A 17,314-nucleotide genomic window follows, 5' to 3' on the forward strand; every position below is an offset into this window, starting at 1 on the left:
CGGTACCTGGGAGGAGGAAAGATTAAGGGAATAGACTTGAAAAAAAGGTTCTAGGGTTTCAGGAAGAAAGAGCAAGACATGCTCTAAGCTGGCCCCTCTAGTCTCTCCTAGAGAGGCAAGCCAGGCACACCGGGCTATTTTTGCCTTTGCTAATTCTGTAGTGATCAAGATGGCTAAACAAGTCAATGTTATTTGTCCTATGCAGGGATGGTCTTTTAACTTACAATTATTGCATTATGTTTTTCGTATCTACAAAGGAAACCAATATTACTGGGGGGGTGGAGAAGGAGTCATACTAACCTCACTATATAGAGAGATGGAGCCATACAGTGATGTGTGTGTGTGTGTGCCTGCATACGAGTGTGCACAAACATCTGTGTAGATATCAGTGAAGCTAAGCCATCACAGACCAGCCAAATTGGAAGTAATAAAAATACTCTGATTCCCAACTCCTCAGTGATTCTTCCAAAACCACCTTGCACGAAAGAGAATGGAGCATGCCCCCTTTAAAGATAAATGGATTTTTTTTTAAAGGCACAAGACCTAAATTTCCAAATCTGCTTTAGTCCTTCTGTCTTGCTCCAAGGGACCTTCTGTTAGTGGAGCTTCGGGAAAACAGAGGAAATAAGGTTGGAGGAACGATAGGCTTTCTGGAGTTTCTGGAAATTAATGGCCTTGAAGGCGAAGAGGGTCTTTAGGGTATCCTCCACCTTAATTAAGCCCACCTTACTGAGGAGCTGAAAGGCTCCCAGGGTCTCAGAAGTTAGCTATTCAGGGTAGAGTTTCCAGAAGAGAGGAAGAGGAAGTAGGAGGGACAAATTCTGAAGCTGGAGAACTGGGTCCTCCAACTGCTTTAGGGTGTCACTAGAAGGGAGTAGATTGGGCAGCTCCATCTATCTTTGCATCTCCAGGGCTCATAGGAGAGGGGGGTTTGGTGTGGAGAGACATTGATCATTAATGATGTGTGTGTAGAATACTGGTCCACCGTGGCTCGAGAACTTCACACGAGGATGTAGCATGGGATCTCTCTCTCTCTCTCTCTCTCTCTCTCTCTCTCTCTCTCTCTCTCTCTCTCTCTCTCTCTCCCTCCCTCCCTCCCTCCCTCCCTCCTTCCCTCCCTTCCTCCCTCCCTTTCAGGTTGTCCATGTTATAGGTCCCAAATAACTTGGCAATGGCAGCCCATCACCTCTCCCCAAAGGTGTCACTTTACATAGAGAAAAAAGCCCTACCTTCCTATGACCTAGTTTTCACATTGGATTCTTTTTTCTCCTCCTTTTTTAATCTAAAAGACAACTTTTTCTTCCTTTTTTCTTTTATTTCTTTCTATTACTTCTCTCTCTCTCCCTCTCTCCCTCTCTCCCTCTCTCTCTCTCCTTTCTCTTCCTCCTTTCTTTTCTTTCTTTTGTGGAGGTGAGGTTGGAGGGGGAATTGCATGCCAATGACTTACCAGCACAGGAGTTCATCCGCTGCATCCAGGGATAAACAGGACTCGTGTACTTCCGGTCGCTGCCTTCGTCATTTAAGATTTTGCCCTGCACGCTGCTTTCGGATTTGTATTGTTGCTCTGGAGAAAAGTGCAGATACTCCCCGTGGCCCCTCTGTTTGCCACTGCCCGAGGGAGAGGCGCTACTCAGGTCCTTCTCTGAATAGAAACAAGAGGTGCCGTACTCATAGGACGCTCGATTGCAAGCAATGACCGTGTTGGACTGTTGGTAGAAACAAGGTGAGGTGTATGTCTTGTCCTGGAGGCTCGATGCCCCATAAGAAGCGGGGAAGTGCCTCAGAGCATCATAGCCAGCTGGATAGAGGGGGATTTGCCCGAGGAAGGAGTCCTGTCCATTAGGCAGGCTCCCAGGGAAAGTGGGATTCACAAAATAGGAACTCATTTGCGCTCCCCTCTGCAGGACTGTGATTTGTTGTGTATTAGTACATCTGGCTATAACTATTAGTAGTCATCGAACTGGTTTGTTTCTGGATGGCCGAGCGCCAAAAGCGACAGCAGCAAATAGCACCAGCTGACGGCGCGGCGGCCAATGGGAGTGAGCCGTGGAGCCCGCTCCCCGGGGACCCGCGGCGACCGAGCCAGCAAAGTTACAAACAACCCCCAGCCCGCACACCCGGCAGATTAATGGGCACGCACAGCCAGCCTGCCCGCCCGCCTCTCTTCCCGGAACGCCAGCCGAGGGCCGCCGGGGAGGGGGCCGGCCTCGGCTTCCTTGGCCCCGGGGCCCCGAGGGTTTGAGGGCCCTCCAGGATCCTGGCCTTGGAGGACAGCCTGGCCCAGGCCTCCTCTCTCTCTCTCTCTCTCTCTCTCTCTCTCTCTCTCTCTCTCTCTCTCTCTCTCTCTCTCTCTCTCAGGAATCTTCAGCCAGGAGGGGCCATGACAACAGATTTCCCCCCACCCCCCACCCCCTCCGCCCCAAATCTCTTTTCATTTCCCCCTCACAGCCGAAAAGGGCCCTGCTCACTGCAATTGCATTAAGGGAAACATTCGTCGAGTTAGGCTCCTCCAGGGAGAAGCCGAGGTCAGGGGGTCCCTATCACCCTTACCTCTTCCTCACCTCCCACCCGTGGGTGCCCTAACGCAGGCTCTGGGGGAAGGGGAAAGCTCAAAGGAGGCCTCCTGCCTCTCTTCTGCTCACAGCAACTTAGGAAGCCGAGGAGGCCACCCCCTTCCTCTCATAATAACCCCCAAAGAAGTCTGCAGACAACCCGTCGAGTCCAGGCTCGTAAGGGGAAGAAAGGGAGATTCGCATTCTCCTTGACCAGAGCGTCAGGCACAGCTACTGTCCTAAATGGTTCTTCTGATCCCTTTCTCCTCCCAAAGACCTCCTCATCCCAGTTAAAGAAAAAAATAATAATAAGGCTAAGCACCTCTACTACTCCCGACTCAGGGACTTTCCGACGTCTCCTTGTGAGGCTCCAAAGATTTGAGCCACTGTGGCCCAGAAATCCCCACTATCCTCCCCCAGCCTAATTCCCGAAAGAGCGAGCCTGAATTCGGCCGCTTCCTACCGAGAAAAGAAGGAAATTTCAAAAAGGAAGGCAAGGTGCAAAGGTTTGGGGGCTCCCGAAGCCATCAAGTGCATCTCTCGCCTCCCTCACCCTTCCTGACCCCTCAAAATGTCCCCGTTTCCTTTCCCTCAGTTCTTCGTTGCTGTTTACACACTGAAATCGAAATCCAGAAAGGAGTGTTTACCTTATTAAAAAGATTCCACTATTGAACAAGGCCGTGGGCCAGAACCCGAAGAGGCCAGGCAGCTCGGGCCCTTTTCGGAATCCCGAGGACTAAATGATCGACCCCTGGCTTTCTAAACATTTGAATGAACTGATACACCTTTAAAGGTCGAAGTCTGCGCCCTGGCAGGGCTCGCCGAGCCCCAAAGCTGGGGAGCTCGTGTCCTGGATGGAGTTACGGGAGTTGTCTCCAGGAATTCTGGAAGCTACTTGAAACTCCTGGCTATTCACCCCCTACATTCCCCAGACAGTAAATGAATGAAGGGCTCCATCCAGGATGACTTTCCAATAGGTGTTTCCTCGAGATCTTCGACTTCCTAGCAGATGGAGCCATCTCTTTAAAAAAAAAAAAAACCCAACGCAATCGGGTCCCAGTGGCATTTTTATGGTTGTGTTTGTAAAGCCTCCTGAATTAGCTTTAAAACCCTGAATTCTATGGTGGCTGGAGAAAGTCTATTTATACCATTTTCCTGCATTTCCGGAGGCTGCTTATAAGATCTGTAAAACCCTAGCGAATGTATGCAACTCTCAGCAATATCCTGGTGGTGTCAGCGATATCAGTGAGAGTAGCAATTACCTTCAGGGATCAAGCCGGAACTTTGTTAATCTCTCTTTCTAACCCCCCCACCCCACCCCTTCCATTTTCTTCTCTCTCTTTACACCCTCCTAATCTGGAAAGATCTGGTGGCTACATGTGTATGTTTACAAACATCCGTAAGCTGTACATATACTGTGTTTATTTCTTTATGGTATGCACCTAAAGTCCTCGTGCCGATTTCCAGAACAAGCCCTCTCCCTGGAAAGTTTCACAAAAATAAATAGGGTCTGGGATGGAGCGGCGAAAATGGGGTATTTCTCCTCACACACTTCAGAATGGAGACCGAGTGAAAACACAGGAGAGAGAGAAAGAATTTGTGTTTTAAAACGACGTGGGAGAAAGCCCTGCTTTGAGTGAGGGTGTTTTCAATGAAAGTTTTAAATAAGATATTTGTTGGAATCTTGTGAAAAGCAGGGACTTGGTGCTGATTTGGATATCTGTATAAACATTGCCATTTTATACGTGCCCTTTCAATCCCTGTAGCACCCAACCCCTGAGGGTAAGAGTTGAGATTTGAGGTGGGTTGTCATTGTTTTCGTGGTTTGGCCTAAATTCTCGACGTGGTTTTCCCAAGACAAAGTAAAATTCTCTTTTCCCTAGGTAAAAGGGGGAAAAAACATTACGTCCTTCTTTCCGTAGTGACAAACGGGGGGAATTTTTTTTTCTAAATACCATCACTAAAACAAAATTGAAACCCAGCGTTTCCTACAAGGCTGATGTGCGATAGGTTGGCAGCCGACCAATTTGTTTCTCCATCCAGCTTTAGGTGTTTTCCATGAATCAAAAACAACACACACGCACACCAGGAAACGGGTGTGACCCCCACAACAAGCAAGCGGGGTTAGACCACAGCACGAGGCAGACCCCAGGGGTTCCCTCCGAGGCCAAACGCCTCTCCCGGTTACTTCTCAGTTCTCGCAAAGCAATAGAGGAGGGAAGGGGGGGGCGGGGGGGGGGAGAAGCCACTTACCTTGAAAATGGTCTTCAAGGGGGGAGGGTATCTCCGGCATCTGCCTGGGGCTCCAAGGACCCCAGACTCTGCCCGCTACTCCTCATTCTCGCCAGATGAAACTGTCAACTCCAGAAAGTCCACAGTCCGGCAGGGCCACGGCCACGCCACGCAATCTCCTTCCCATCAATAGGATCAATAAGTCAGAGACTGCTAATCACACAGGTGCGGGGGGCCGGCTGAACCTAACCTCTCCAGGCAAACCCCTATTTCTCTGGCCACCGACACAAGAAACATCTTTTCTCAGGTTCAGATTTGGCCCTGGGCCGCCCACGAGCCCCGAAGCTTACTCTCAGACTCCAAGATCCAAACGGTTTTAGCTACCCCATCCCCACCCCACCCCCTCCCAGAACCATTGTTTGGATTCCACGGGCCTGAGGGACCTCAGTTTGGGGGAGGAGGCAGCATGCTATTCAGAATCAGTCCTCTCCAAGCTATGCAACCGGTTTCCATAAATGTGTAGCTGGGGGTGGGAGTGGGGGGTGCCCAGGCCATCCAAGGGCCTGCAGAGAACCAACTGGGGGTGGGTGGCGATCCATAAACGACCAGGTGTCCACCACCTCTCTGGGTAGGCCCGTCCCCCTCCCCCTCCATTCCCTCACTCCAATAATTCCTCCAAGGGGAAGTGAGAAGCCACTTTCGCCAAGGCTCGGCTTCCCCTTGGCCGCGGACGCTCGCCGCTACTGCTCTTGGCCACAGCGTGGCAGCACTGAGCCCCAAGCTAGCCACCATAAATAATCTCACACATCCCCCCCCCCCCCCTCACTGCAGTTGCAGGAGAGCAGACACCGCAGTGCCATGCAAATACAATTCTTTAGCAGCCGAGAGAACACAAACAACGCCGGTGTTAACATTAGGAGTGCGCGCGGCTCCTTCTGAATTACGGTAATGAATACCAAGATATTCCCAGAGCCCCAACCCCCTGCACCGCCGCCGCCGCCGCCGGGCTGAGGGATTTTCCTCTCCCTCTTCCCTCCGCAGGTCACAAACCCGAAGGCGCCCTGGACCACTGAAACACACCTTATGATGCCAAATACCTTACGAAAACATATCCATTCCAGCCCTATTCGAGTCTCGAATCTGAGTTTTCCTTTCCCTACGAATCATCTTCACACACATATCCCCCCCTTAAAAACAAAAAACAAACAAACAAAAAAATCCAAACCACCATAATCTCTTCCCATTACAGCCAGGTACAAGTCCTCTGTCCTAAACTGAAAGAAATTCGCTTATGATTAAAAAGGAGTAGCGAGCTCCCAAGTTGTCCATAGACACAGAAAGATACACACAGAGGTGGACACACAGTCACTCAACACCGGTGGACCTAAACCCCCACGTTGCAGTAGCTGCTCCAAAACACCCAATCTACACTTAGCCATAGTATAAACAGAACCATTCGAAGATAGTCATCACAACCAGCTGCGAAATTTCGTCCAATTAACAACCGAACTCCCGAATTCCAGCAACAAATCCATTTCCTCTATTCTCCCATTGCAGACCTCTCTCCTGGAAAACCCGCACCAAACGAGAAGCTGGTCATTGCAAGAGGGCTCTCTCGATTTGTAAGTCTCTCTTTTTTATTTCTTTTACCCTGGCCAACTGAATTCACCCCAAATTAAAGGTAGCTCGGACCCAAAGAAAAAACTGACCCATTTAGTGGTTTTTTCCTTGTTTTCTCTCCCCTTCCCCTGCCGGAAATAGGTTCCTTCGTTGGTTTGGGGGAGGGGGAAAGGGAGGGAAGGCGGGAATCCGAATTAAATTGAATCACCATCACCAACACAGGAGGTGTGTGTGTGTGTGGGGGGAATTCCTCTATGAGATAAAAGCCCTCAACCTCAAACCATGGGTCCCTGTGGAAAAAAATTACAAGCTTCTTGCTCAGGGACAAACGCTGGTAGTTTGGGTGGCTGAAGCCAAAGCCTCCAGCTTTCAGTGCCCTGGTAGTGCCAGGACTCTGAGCCGTGTACACAGCCAGCCACATGCGCAATCTGGTATCACACACACACACACACACACACATATATATATATATATACATATACATATACATACGTATGTATGTGTATATATGTCTATGTGTATATAACATATACAATATAGAATATAGTCATACAGCCCCACTCCTACTCATAAATGTGTAGGCATATAGGTGCACGTATCTACAAGGCTGTAAATGTCTATATCTACATCTGTCTCTATTTATACTCTCCGAAATCCCTCCCGCTAGGGTCAGCTCGAGGACTGCTAAGCTACCCTGTTAGTGGAGAACGCGTCTCACCTTTAGATTCTGGCTGGCAAGAAGGAGTTCCAGTGCTTCTGACAGCTGTCGCTTTGGTTGCTCCCCGGGAGACGAATCGCCCTCCTTTTGGTGCCAGAAGAAGCAGGAAATTAGCCAGGTTGCGAGTTGAAAACCGGCCACTCCGCAGCTTGGAATCCAGCGTGCCCCACCTTCCCTTCCACCCGGACTCCGGGCAAGGGGCCTGCCGGCGGGCCCGGACTCAAAAACTGCCCCTGCATTCCCTCCTTCGCTCCCCATTGCCTTCCAAAGAGCAAACGCTATAGGGACTGAAAAGCCTGAGATCCGAAGCAGGACCGAGCTCAGCAAAAGAATGCAGCTCTATTCTCGCAAGGGAAATTATAAAAAAGTTCATGTTCACGGTTGCCATCCACATGACCGACAGCGGCCAATGGAAACCTCGAACAACTCATAAAGTTGTATTGCAAAGTTGTAAATTTTCATAAACAACAACGGATTTATGGCCTTTTCCTCATCACTGAGAAGAGGCAGGTCTCACGGAGGCGCCATCTTCCCAGAAAGGCAGCCCCAGAATGCTAGGCTTGGCTTTTTGCAGATCCACTTTGCCCTCGTTTTATTTGAGGAGCGACTAGCCGCTTTCTCAGCCAGGAGGAGGCCTCAGCGAAGGCCGCTTGGCAGAGGGAAGCCCAGTGGAGCTCTGGCCTTCTGGGTCAGCCCTGAGCTCCCTTCCTCCCCCTCTCTTCCTTCTCGGCCTGGCTTCATCCTCCTTCTCCCCCTCTTCCCCGGCTGCCGCGGAGTTTGAGCGAATTTCGATTTTCTGGGAACCCTTTCCTTTCCCATGACCCCCTTTGGTGCAGCAGCCCTGGGGATGGGATGAGATAGCCTACAATGGGCTGGAATGACCTGGAATGGGATGGGTGGGGGATGGCAGTCAGCAGCAGGCCTTGCCAGGGGCAGCTCCACCACCGACCCACACTTGAATGTCCTGCTTGCATTCTGGATCCTGAACCTGGAAGGATGGAGTCAGATACTCAGGGAGGCCTATTCAGCTCAGCCAGACTAGGCTCCAGTGCTTGGGACAGAATCTGGAGCTGAGGAAAGGGACACATCTGGGAAATAGGGCAAAGCCAGCTGGGCGAGGGAAGCTCCCTTCTTAAGGACCCTACCCTGAGAAAGGTGCAGATTTGGGGGTGCTCTTCCATAAGGGACAGTGCAAATGTTGACAGATGGAAATGTCTGTCCACATTCCACATGTATCTGTGCACAAACACGTATCCACACATATGTGTAAATAGCACATACTTGTGTCTTTATATCACATGCCCATATCGCTCAGGTTATATCCTCCCTCTTCTCCCCACCCCCTCCCAAAGCCCTTTATCTCCCCTAGTGCTTTTTATGGGGCCTGGTCGTGAATAAAGAAACCTAGTCTAGTGTCACCAAGCATATATTTTATTTTTTTCTATGTAACATAAACCACATTTGGTGGGGGCCAGACTGGAACAGTCACCTCCATGGAGTTCACACACAGTTGGGACTCTCAAGACCTACGTAGACGGCAGCGCCAATGTTGACAGGACTACAAGATAACACCAGAGACAGACAGGGGTAGGGACAGAAGCAGGGGCCAAGTCTGGGCAGCTTCAACAGGGCGTTAGAGCCGCCCTGCCCACTCGCCTCCCTCGCTACAGGAGTTAGCAATAAAACAACACATGACAAAGGTATCCCAATGAATGACAGCCTTCCCCAATCCGGAAAAGGTCTTACAAATAAGCTTCAAGACAATATAAATGGCCCCCCAAATTCATTCAAATATACAGGATTTGTTATCGTAGGAAAAGTCAGGGCGGCGATATTAAACACTAGTTAAGAGGCAGGACATGGGGTGGGATAGAGAGGTGAGAAGGGTAAGAATATGGGATATATAAGTAGGGGCAAGGAGAATGGTCACTTTCGCCAGAAACTTGGGTTCAGAGGAGGATGTTGCAGCCCTTGGAAGGTTGGCCAAGCAAAAGCCTAATGGGGTGCCGCCGAGGGAAAGAGAGTGCTCTCCTTGCCCCCTCCCCAGAAGCGGAGGCATTTTCTTCTGAACTCGGAATGGTCAGGCAAGGAGAGGAAAGCGTGTTTGCAGCATATGATTTCATTTAGAATCGCTTTGGAATAAATATATTATTATTATTTTCAATTTAAATAGAAGCCAGTGAGCCCTGGTCCCCAGTTCTCTGCCCAAGCTACGAAAAAGCGCTCCTCCACAGTCAAGTGGACTAAAAGCCTTTTGTGAAAATATTATGGTTTGCTTTTTTTTGCCTTTTTTCTCTTTCTCTTCCTTTTTTTCTTTTTTTTTCTTTTTTCTTTCTTTTTTTTTTGTCAGTCATCTTTAACATCTAATCCTTCTCGGATTCCTAAAGTACAGTCTTAATGAAGGAACTAGGTAGGTGAAGCAAAAAAATAGGTAGTTTGGAAATCAGATAGGTAGTACAGCTCATTGCTGGAGTGTAGTGGTTGTCTAGGTGTGTGTGTGTGTGTGTGTAATTGTGTATTCTGTGTATTTGTGTGTTGTCAGAACGTCTCACCCTTCCCCACCTTTGCTTTTATTGCCCTTTCGGGAAGGAAAACGAAAGAGACAATTCTGAATTGTGAAACGGAAGCCCCAGAGCTCTGGGTTGGCATAATTAGGTAGTTTGGCGGGCGCCTGTACGCCCTTGCCCTCTTCATCAGGGGGTGACCGAGCCCAAGGGCTCTGTTAGGTAGTTTCTTTGAGCGCCAGCGCTGTGTGCCCGTCGGGCTCCCTCGGCCAGGGGTAGGGATAGCAGCCACGGGACCGAGGGCACCGACTTGGCAGGGGGGCCCGGGCCTATGCGGGTTCAGGGTAGAGGAACTCAACTAGGAGACTCCAAGGGACTCGGGGAGGAGAACGAAGTGGTAGGGGGAGGGGAGAGGAAGAAACAGACTAGACACCTCGGCCTTCCTGGAGTACCTCAGCAAGGCCAGTCTTGGGAGCTGAGCTAGGAGGGCGGAAGGTTTGGGGGTGGAGGGACTGGGTCGGGGGAGGGTTTTTTTCTTTTTCTTTTTTTAAAATAAAACGCGTAAGTCTCTTAAAGACGCTTTTCCGACTGTCACGTGCATCCATCAGACTCCACAGCTCGGCTGGGCGGCTCGGGCCTCTTTCCTTCGACTCCAGCCTCATTCCTCCTCTTCCTCTTCTTCCTCCTCCTCCTCTTCTTCCTCCTCCACTTTACCAGCCGAAGGGGTGGTGGAGACGCTCTCGGGGGCGGCCGGGGCAGCAGATCCCTCGTCTTTGTGCTCCTTTTTCCACTTCATCCTCCGGTTCTGGAACCAGATTTTGATCTGCCTCTCGGTGAGGCACAAGGCGTGGGCAATCTCTATGCGCCGCCGCCTAGTCAGATAGCGGTTGAAATGAAACTCCTTCTCTAGCTCCAGGGTCTGATAGCGGGTGTAGGTCTGGCGGCCCCTCTTGCGATCCGGACCTATGAGCAGAGTCAGGCACAGAAAGAAACAGTCCGAGAAGGGATTAGCCTGGGAGCGGGAGGACAAGTTCCTTATTTCCCCCAGGCGCCCAGACCCTTTAGCCCCCACCCCCTCTTTCTCTCTCGCCTCTCCCGCCCGGCCCGGCCGCTCGACGACCTCCCTCCCCTCCCCCCTGCCCAGCCCCAGCCGGGGCCAGTCCTCCAACTACCGCTGCCCCTACTTGTCTATGAAGTTGGGAGTGTGTGTGTGTGTGTGGGGGGGGGGTCCGGATGGAAAGAGAAGAGAAGAAATTTTTAAAAACAAATCTTCATGGACGTGGGGGTGGGGGAGGAAATATCAAGTCCCGTCCAAACTTTGGAAGTCTTTTTTTTTTTCCAGCCGGCTAAATTTCCACAATGTCTGCTCTGACAAAGGGAAGTTAGCAATATAGACTGGGGGCAAGTTAGGGGAGTATATCTCCTTTTCCAGTCGAAGAGGGGCCCAGCAGCCACCGGGAGCTAGTGCAAATATCTGACGGTTACTGATATCTTTGGATTCTCCTCTGTTGCCTCCTGTCCCCACAAACATGCCCAACTACCCAAGCAGTTTCTCTGGGCATCTCTCCCCGATCCAGCTCGCTTGGACCCCATGTCTTGTCCCCCCAACAGCTCCCTCCTGTCCCCTTTCCTTTCCCTCTCTCCCCAATCCTCCTGCAACCTCTACCCCCAAATCTGCCCGGGATCCAGGTGGTGTGGGTGGGGGAGCCGTGGGGGTGACTCAGAAGCTCTCTTCTCTCTCCATGAAGAAAGAAAAAGAAAAAGAGAGATGGGAGCAAAAAGGGAAAAGAAGAGAAAATGGCGAACGAATACACTTAATGTTAACAATTCCAAAGCAAACGGAGTTAAATAAATTTACGAGGATAGAAGCCATTAATTGGGCAATAAAAAGTTTTATGATACTCATTTACATACAATGCTACGGGCTCTCTACGCAATGGCGCCTCTGCTATAATTAAAACCATGGAGGCTGGCTCTGACAGGAGGCACTTTGGCTCCCCGTTTGCCTGCCTGCTTGGCCTCTGCTCTCCAGCCCTGCCCTGCCCTCTTATCTCCCCTTTCCTGCTTCTCTCTTGTTTGCCCCGTCCCCTCTCCTATCCTGTCCTGTCCTGTCCTCCACTCCTCTCTCTTCTCCTCTCCCCCTCTCCTCTGCTCCCCTTTTCTGTCCTGCCCTGGCCTCCTCTCGTCCTCTGGGCTGTCTTCTTCTTTCTCCTCGCCCCTCTTCTCTCTTGTCTCCTTCCCTGCCCTTTCCAGCCCTCTCCTCGCCTTCCCAGGCCAGCTCTCTCCTCCCTCCGTCTCCTCCTCTTGTCCCTCTTCTCGCCTCGTGTCCGCTGCCCCTACCTGAAGACCTCATCCAAGGGTATATCCGGAAATTGGTCTCTGCCTGGCTGTGCAGGGCGCTCGCCTCGGCTTTCTCACAGCTGCCTTTGGTCAGGTCATTGCAGAGGACGGGGATATTCTGATCAAAGGACGAGCAATGCAGGTTGTACGCATCTGAGCCCAGGGTGTATCCGGACGAGAAGGGGCCCGGATAGATGGCACTGTTCACATTGTACACGCCGGGCACGGAGGAAGCGAAGGCTCCCGCGCCCGGTGCGTAGCCGCTTCTCTGAGAGTTGGTGGCAAAGGAGCAAGAAGTCGGCTCTGCATTTTGGAACAGAGAAGCCCCCGCCGTATATTTGCTAAAAAGCGCATTCACATAATACGAAGAACTCATAATTTTGACCTGTGATTTGTTGTCCGGCAGGCTCCCGTGTCGGTTTTACGAGGTAGCGTGATATATGGTAACATTACACCCCCAGATTTACACCAAACCCCATTTTCTTTTGGACGGAGCTTGCCTCCAGCACGTGACCAGTCATATGACGGCCTCCGCCAATCTCCTCCTCCATCACAGGTGGTAGAGCTCAGGGTGACTCCAGCCTCCCTCCTAGCATGGCAGGGGAAGAGGCTCAAACGGGGGGAGGGAGTGTGTGTGCGTTCCGTGCGCGGTGCGCTCTGAGCCCTGCCTAGGGTGCGGGCCCCGGGAGGCCTGGGCGAGCGCGCACCCTCGGGACCTGAGGCTCCGTGAACACTGGCACCTCTGCTAAGGATGACCACAGGCAGCGAACTTCTCCCTTGCCGAAACCAAGACACCAACCCTTTCCCACCCCCTCCCCTCCTGCTGTCTCCTCTCGGCACCTTTTCTCCTACCTAACTCTCCCGGCTTCCCTTCCACCCGTGCCCCTGCCCTAATCCCTGCAAGACCGGGACTGGGTGGGCAAGGTGCCGGCCTGGATGCCTTGGGGCTGTGGCTTTGGGTGCCCCCCTGCAGGACTGCTATCTGTCGCCTTTATTATTTCACTCTCCACAATGTCCCGTTACAGGCAGGGTGTCCTCTTTGGGCTTTCCAAGAAGGCCCAGCCGCTTCCAGATGCAGTTAAAATTAAATTTTAATATAAAACAAGTCATCACATTAAATTGGAACCATGTGTCTTAAATGAAGTAAAAGTTTCAGGAAATCTGTGACTGGGCAGTTGTGGCATTAATTTGCCACCTCAGAGGAAGAAATTAAATATTCCTATATTAATGACTCTAATTTGCAAAACAGATTTACTAAACCCCGGGTTTTCCCCGTTCCTCCACTCTGCACCCCCACCCACTTATTTCCAGAAGCTGCCTCTCTGGAAGACGAAAACTGCCTTTGTGTCCATCCACCCCCTTCGCACCCCACTCTAATCCGCTGGCCGGGCTGGAGAATTTGGAGTCTCTCCGAGGCCAGTTTGACGTTCCTTTACTCTGTGATCAGCACCCTGTACAACTAGGGCTAGGGTGCCGACACCAATCGTACCCCCTTTCACACACGACTCCCAAAGCCAGGCCATTGCCCTCAGGCACAATAGCTTCAAGAACAAATCGGAAAAGTGAATTGGGTTAAAGAAGTCTCCGTTAGGTCAACTCAGCCCCACTGACTCTTGAGTGGGTCTGTATTGTGTAAGTATGGCCATGTACTGTGGCAAGAGCACAGTTCTAGAAAATAGAAAGAGCTGAAGCGATGGCCAATTTTGTGCCCTTTTAACGTCATAGCTTTGTTTCTTTGGAGTATCAGTTTAAATGAGGAGGGAGGGAATGGGAAGCCGAATACTCCAAGCCTGGCTTCCCCCTTTCCCAGTTGCTTCCCAGACTGGTTTTCCCAAGCGCCCCTACACAGTCACACATACACCCCAGCACATAAACACACTTACCTTCCCCGTGCTCTGGTGCAGAAGGCCACCTTATCCCCCCCCCCCCACTACCAGAGGCAAGACAAGCAAGCCGCTTCACACACCACCACCACCACCACCACCCCCCAGTCCAGCCCAGCCTGCCTTCCAACAATGGAAATGCCTCTCCATTGAGGATGTCGGGGCTAGCCCTTCCTCTAAACGGATCGTAAAATGACTTTGCTTCGGCCCTCAGACAGAGGGCCCAGGTCAGGACAGCTTTTACGGCCCGCCTGTATTGCACATCATAAACTGGAGGGAGCACAATAGATTGCCCCGGAAATTCTCCTGTAAATGAGAGTTTGGTTCCTTGGGTACAAAGCGCTGCTCACCACTGAGATGGTTCCTGGCCAGCGTGTTTGGCCGCACCCTCGCTGGGTGTTGACAATCTGGGGAAAAGTACACAAAAGGCACTCGGTGGAAAGGGCTAGAGAAGGATGGCAGGGACCAACAGTCACGGGATTCGAGAATTAAGAAAATGCCACTGAACTTTGCCAAAGGAGGGCCCTGGCCCATTTGGACACTGGGCCTGAAGGGAAGGTGGGCTAGTGGGCTAGTGGGTGGCTTGGCCCACAGCTGGGCCCTAGACCCCTTGTCTGGGCTCTTTCTTCCAGTAATTACTCGGAACCACTGGGTCCAATATCCGGAGATGTCTGTTTATGGCGTCTCAGGAAGCCAGCCCTATTCCGAATAAGGGAGGGAGGGTTGAATGGGGGTTGGGGTGGGGAGAATAAGACCAACTATCCTAAATAGCATCACATTCTGGTAGGAAATAGAGGCCTAAGGACGTTAACCTAAATCGAAGCCAACAAGAAAACGACCCAGGAGATCAAAGCGACTGAATTAGACTGCTTTAGACCAATAAATTGTTCCTCTGATGACAACAGACCAAGACGCAAGAGAAAGAAACAGGCAGTTCAGCCCCTGTCTAGACTTGGGCTGAGAGGACAGGCGACAGAGTTTGGAGAGATGACATTTAAAACAGACCATGTCCTTTACGGAGGGGCTGGGGAAGACGGACTTAGGGGTGGGGTGGGGTCGAGGAACTGAACGAAATTCAGCACCCCACGACTGGGGCAGCGAGAGCTGCAGATTGCAAACCCCTCCCCTTTGTGGGGCAAACAGGTCGTGCTCTGCCGGTGTCGGGCCTCAGCTTCCCGGCTGTTGCCCCCAAACCTCTTAAAGTAGCTTCCCCGGAATCGGCCTACAGCCACGTCCCCGAGTTGGGTCCAGTCAGGGAGGAGAAATATATGTGTGTGTACATATATGGTTGTATATGTACGTATATGTGTGTGTGTGCGTGTGTGCGTATCTATCTATCTATCTACACACACGCTCCCTTTCGCTTTCTCTGCATTTGAAATGTTCTTCCCTTGGCCAGGTTGTATTACGTTTCAAAGTAAAAAATGCTCCCCAGGTTCGCGGAGGTTTGGCCTCAAGCAACGCTCCTTTGCAATAAAGTAAGCATAGAAATAACAACAATATTATTATTATAATTATTATTATTATGGACAAATGCTCACGCATCCAGGTGCTCACGTGTGTCTATAGTCACACAGCCCTATCCATCTATCTATACAAAGCCAATTCATCGAGTTAGACCGGCGAGAGAGATCTAATCACGCATTTGGGTTTAGAGAATAATGAAAATCTATTTCACGTTGAGAGAAGAAACACCATTAGTTTATAGCTCCTAGCTCGCTCGCTCGCTCTTTCCCTGGATGTTTTTCTGTATAGTTAGAGCTAGAAATATAGTAATCAATAAAAGTCTCCTGTTTACATATTAATGCAAACAAAACCCTCATGCTAGCGTTCACCCCCACACCCCGTTCTCTTTGCCAGTTCTGCCTCCACGCACATTTCTTAATGCCCTCCTCCACGTCACTTTTTGCCGCTTTCTCCTCATGTTTTGCCCTAAGGGAGCAAAGACAGTGTTTGTTTGTAATCCAGACATCTCAGGACTGGCAGGATTCGGTGATAAACTCATTATAGACGCGTGAAAATTAGCAACGAACTACAGTGAGGGATGGCTCGGGCCGCGGCCGCTGCCGGGGTATGAAGGAAGGAGAGGTTGCCACCACGGCCCGCCGGGGCCTGTGCTCTCGAGCCTTGCTGCGCAATTCAGGGTCCCCGTGAAGCACGGGCTCCCAGAGGCCCGCCGGACTCCGGAGTACATGTGAGCAGTGGACTGCGGGCTTGAAACCTTTGCTGACATAGCCCGGGGTAAAACGGGCCGTCACTTCCAGAGAGTTTTGCCCAGCGAATGACTGGTCAAATTCCCGGCTTGGACAACCTGGACCAACACGCTGGTCTTTGGGCTAAGCCCAGCAACGGACAGATGTGGGCTCCTACCATGTATAAATGTACAAATATTTATCTATACATCATGCACATGCACCTATCTATAACATTTATGTACGTGTATGTATATGCACGTATTGTCACACATCAAATATTCATAGTAAAATCGTTCTTCATGTAATTGGAATATATACATGAACAGACACAAATTTGTCCAGGTCGAAATGCCAATTTATGGAGTTATCTCACTATAAATATTTTCTATAAATATATGTGAATTTATATGTACCATCTTGGGTAAATACACATAGATACAGTTATATATATATACATATATATGTATATAGATATGCAGATAGATATAGATAGCACAAACAGACAGAATGAAAGAAAGGAGGTCTACTTGGAGCCAAAATCCCGTCCTCAATTTTACAACGAATTTGTCGCGGAGATCTGGGTCATAAACATTTTGTGGGCTTGGCAGAGACTATAATAATCCCAATAAATACAACGTGTGCCGAATTCCCAGAGCTCCCGGGTGGGTTAGTGGTTTTCTCAGTTTTCTTTTGCTTTTTCCACTTGGAAACAAACCCAGCTCCCGGGTTCCCCACTCTCCACGTGGAGTAAGAGTGGTGGTGCTGTGTGTGTTCGTGCTTCTGGAGGAGAGATATTATTTGATTCCTTCCTTTTCTCTCCTTTCCTGGGACCTGAACCCCACTTGCATTTCAATCGCTGGAATTCATTTACTCTCCTTTCCCCCTACGATTCAAGAAAAATAAAAAATGACACAATCCGGATGGTTGTCTCTCCTTTTCTCTTACCAAAAAGAAAAGAAGGAAGAGAAAGAAGATGAAGGAAAAAGGAGAAAGAGAAGGAAGAGAATAGAAGATTTTTTAAAATGCCGTGGCTCGGCTTTTGGAGCTGAGAAATAGACATCAGTTTAGAAATAAAGAATAGTCTATTTTATTAGAATATTAAAAATTGTCGTGCTATAAATTAAATGGACAGTTTTGGGGGACAATAGGGTTTTTAGCCTTCTGAAAAAGGTAGTATTTAGGAGAAAAATCGAAGACTCCTCAGAACTCATTTTCTATTCAAGTGCGTCACGGCCCAATTTATTTAGAAACGTTCTTCCAAATAACCAAA

At 50.2% G+C, this 17,314-nt stretch overlaps 2 protein-coding genes across 2 annotated transcripts in view; both read right to left on the bottom strand.

The window, feature by feature from the left end:
- Positions 1-1,886, bottom strand: part of HOXA6 (homeobox A6) — a 2,146-nt gene extending 260 nt beyond the window's left edge. Inside the window, exons 1-2 of the mRNA XM_043966081.1 lie at positions 1,448-1,886; positions 1-6 (exon numbers count right to left, since the gene is read on the bottom strand). The exon at positions 1-6 is cut by the window's left edge and continues 260 nt beyond it. Of these exons, the coding sequence (XP_043822016.1) occupies positions 1-6; positions 1,448-1,886 (445 nt within the window). The remainder of the gene's footprint in view (positions 7-1,447) is intronic.
- Positions 1,887-8,554: 6,668 nt separating this feature from the next.
- HOXA7 (homeobox A7) lies at positions 8,555-12,434 on the bottom strand. Its single transcript, XM_043968250.1, has 2 exons — positions 11,967-12,434; positions 8,555-10,589 (listed from the first exon to the last, which is right to left on the bottom strand). The coding sequence occupies exons 1-2, from the start codon at positions 12,340-12,342 to the stop codon at positions 10,285-10,287; spliced, it is 681 nt and encodes a 226-aa protein (XP_043824185.1). The 5' UTR covers positions 12,343-12,434; the 3' UTR covers positions 8,555-10,284.
- Positions 12,435-17,314: the final 4,880 nt, after the last annotated feature.

The sequence above is a fragment of the Dromiciops gliroides genome, chromosome 5 (assembly GCF_019393635.1).
Source record: "Dromiciops gliroides isolate mDroGli1 chromosome 5, mDroGli1.pri, whole genome shotgun sequence".
In the NCBI taxonomy this organism is placed as follows: Eukaryota; Metazoa; Chordata; class Mammalia; order Microbiotheria; family Microbiotheriidae; genus Dromiciops; species Dromiciops gliroides.

What these genes read in the sequence shown, in the direction of transcription:
- HOXA7 (XM_043968250.1), bottom strand. Translation starts at nt 12,342, where the DNA reads ATGAGTTCTTCGTATTATGTGAATGCGCTTTTTAGCAAATATACGGCG. An exon ending in CCCTTGGATGAGGTCTTCAG is followed by an intron (nt 10,590 to 11,966) that starts GTAGGGGCAGCG and finishes CTCTGCTCATAG; the next exon opens with GTCCGGATCGCAAGAGGGGC.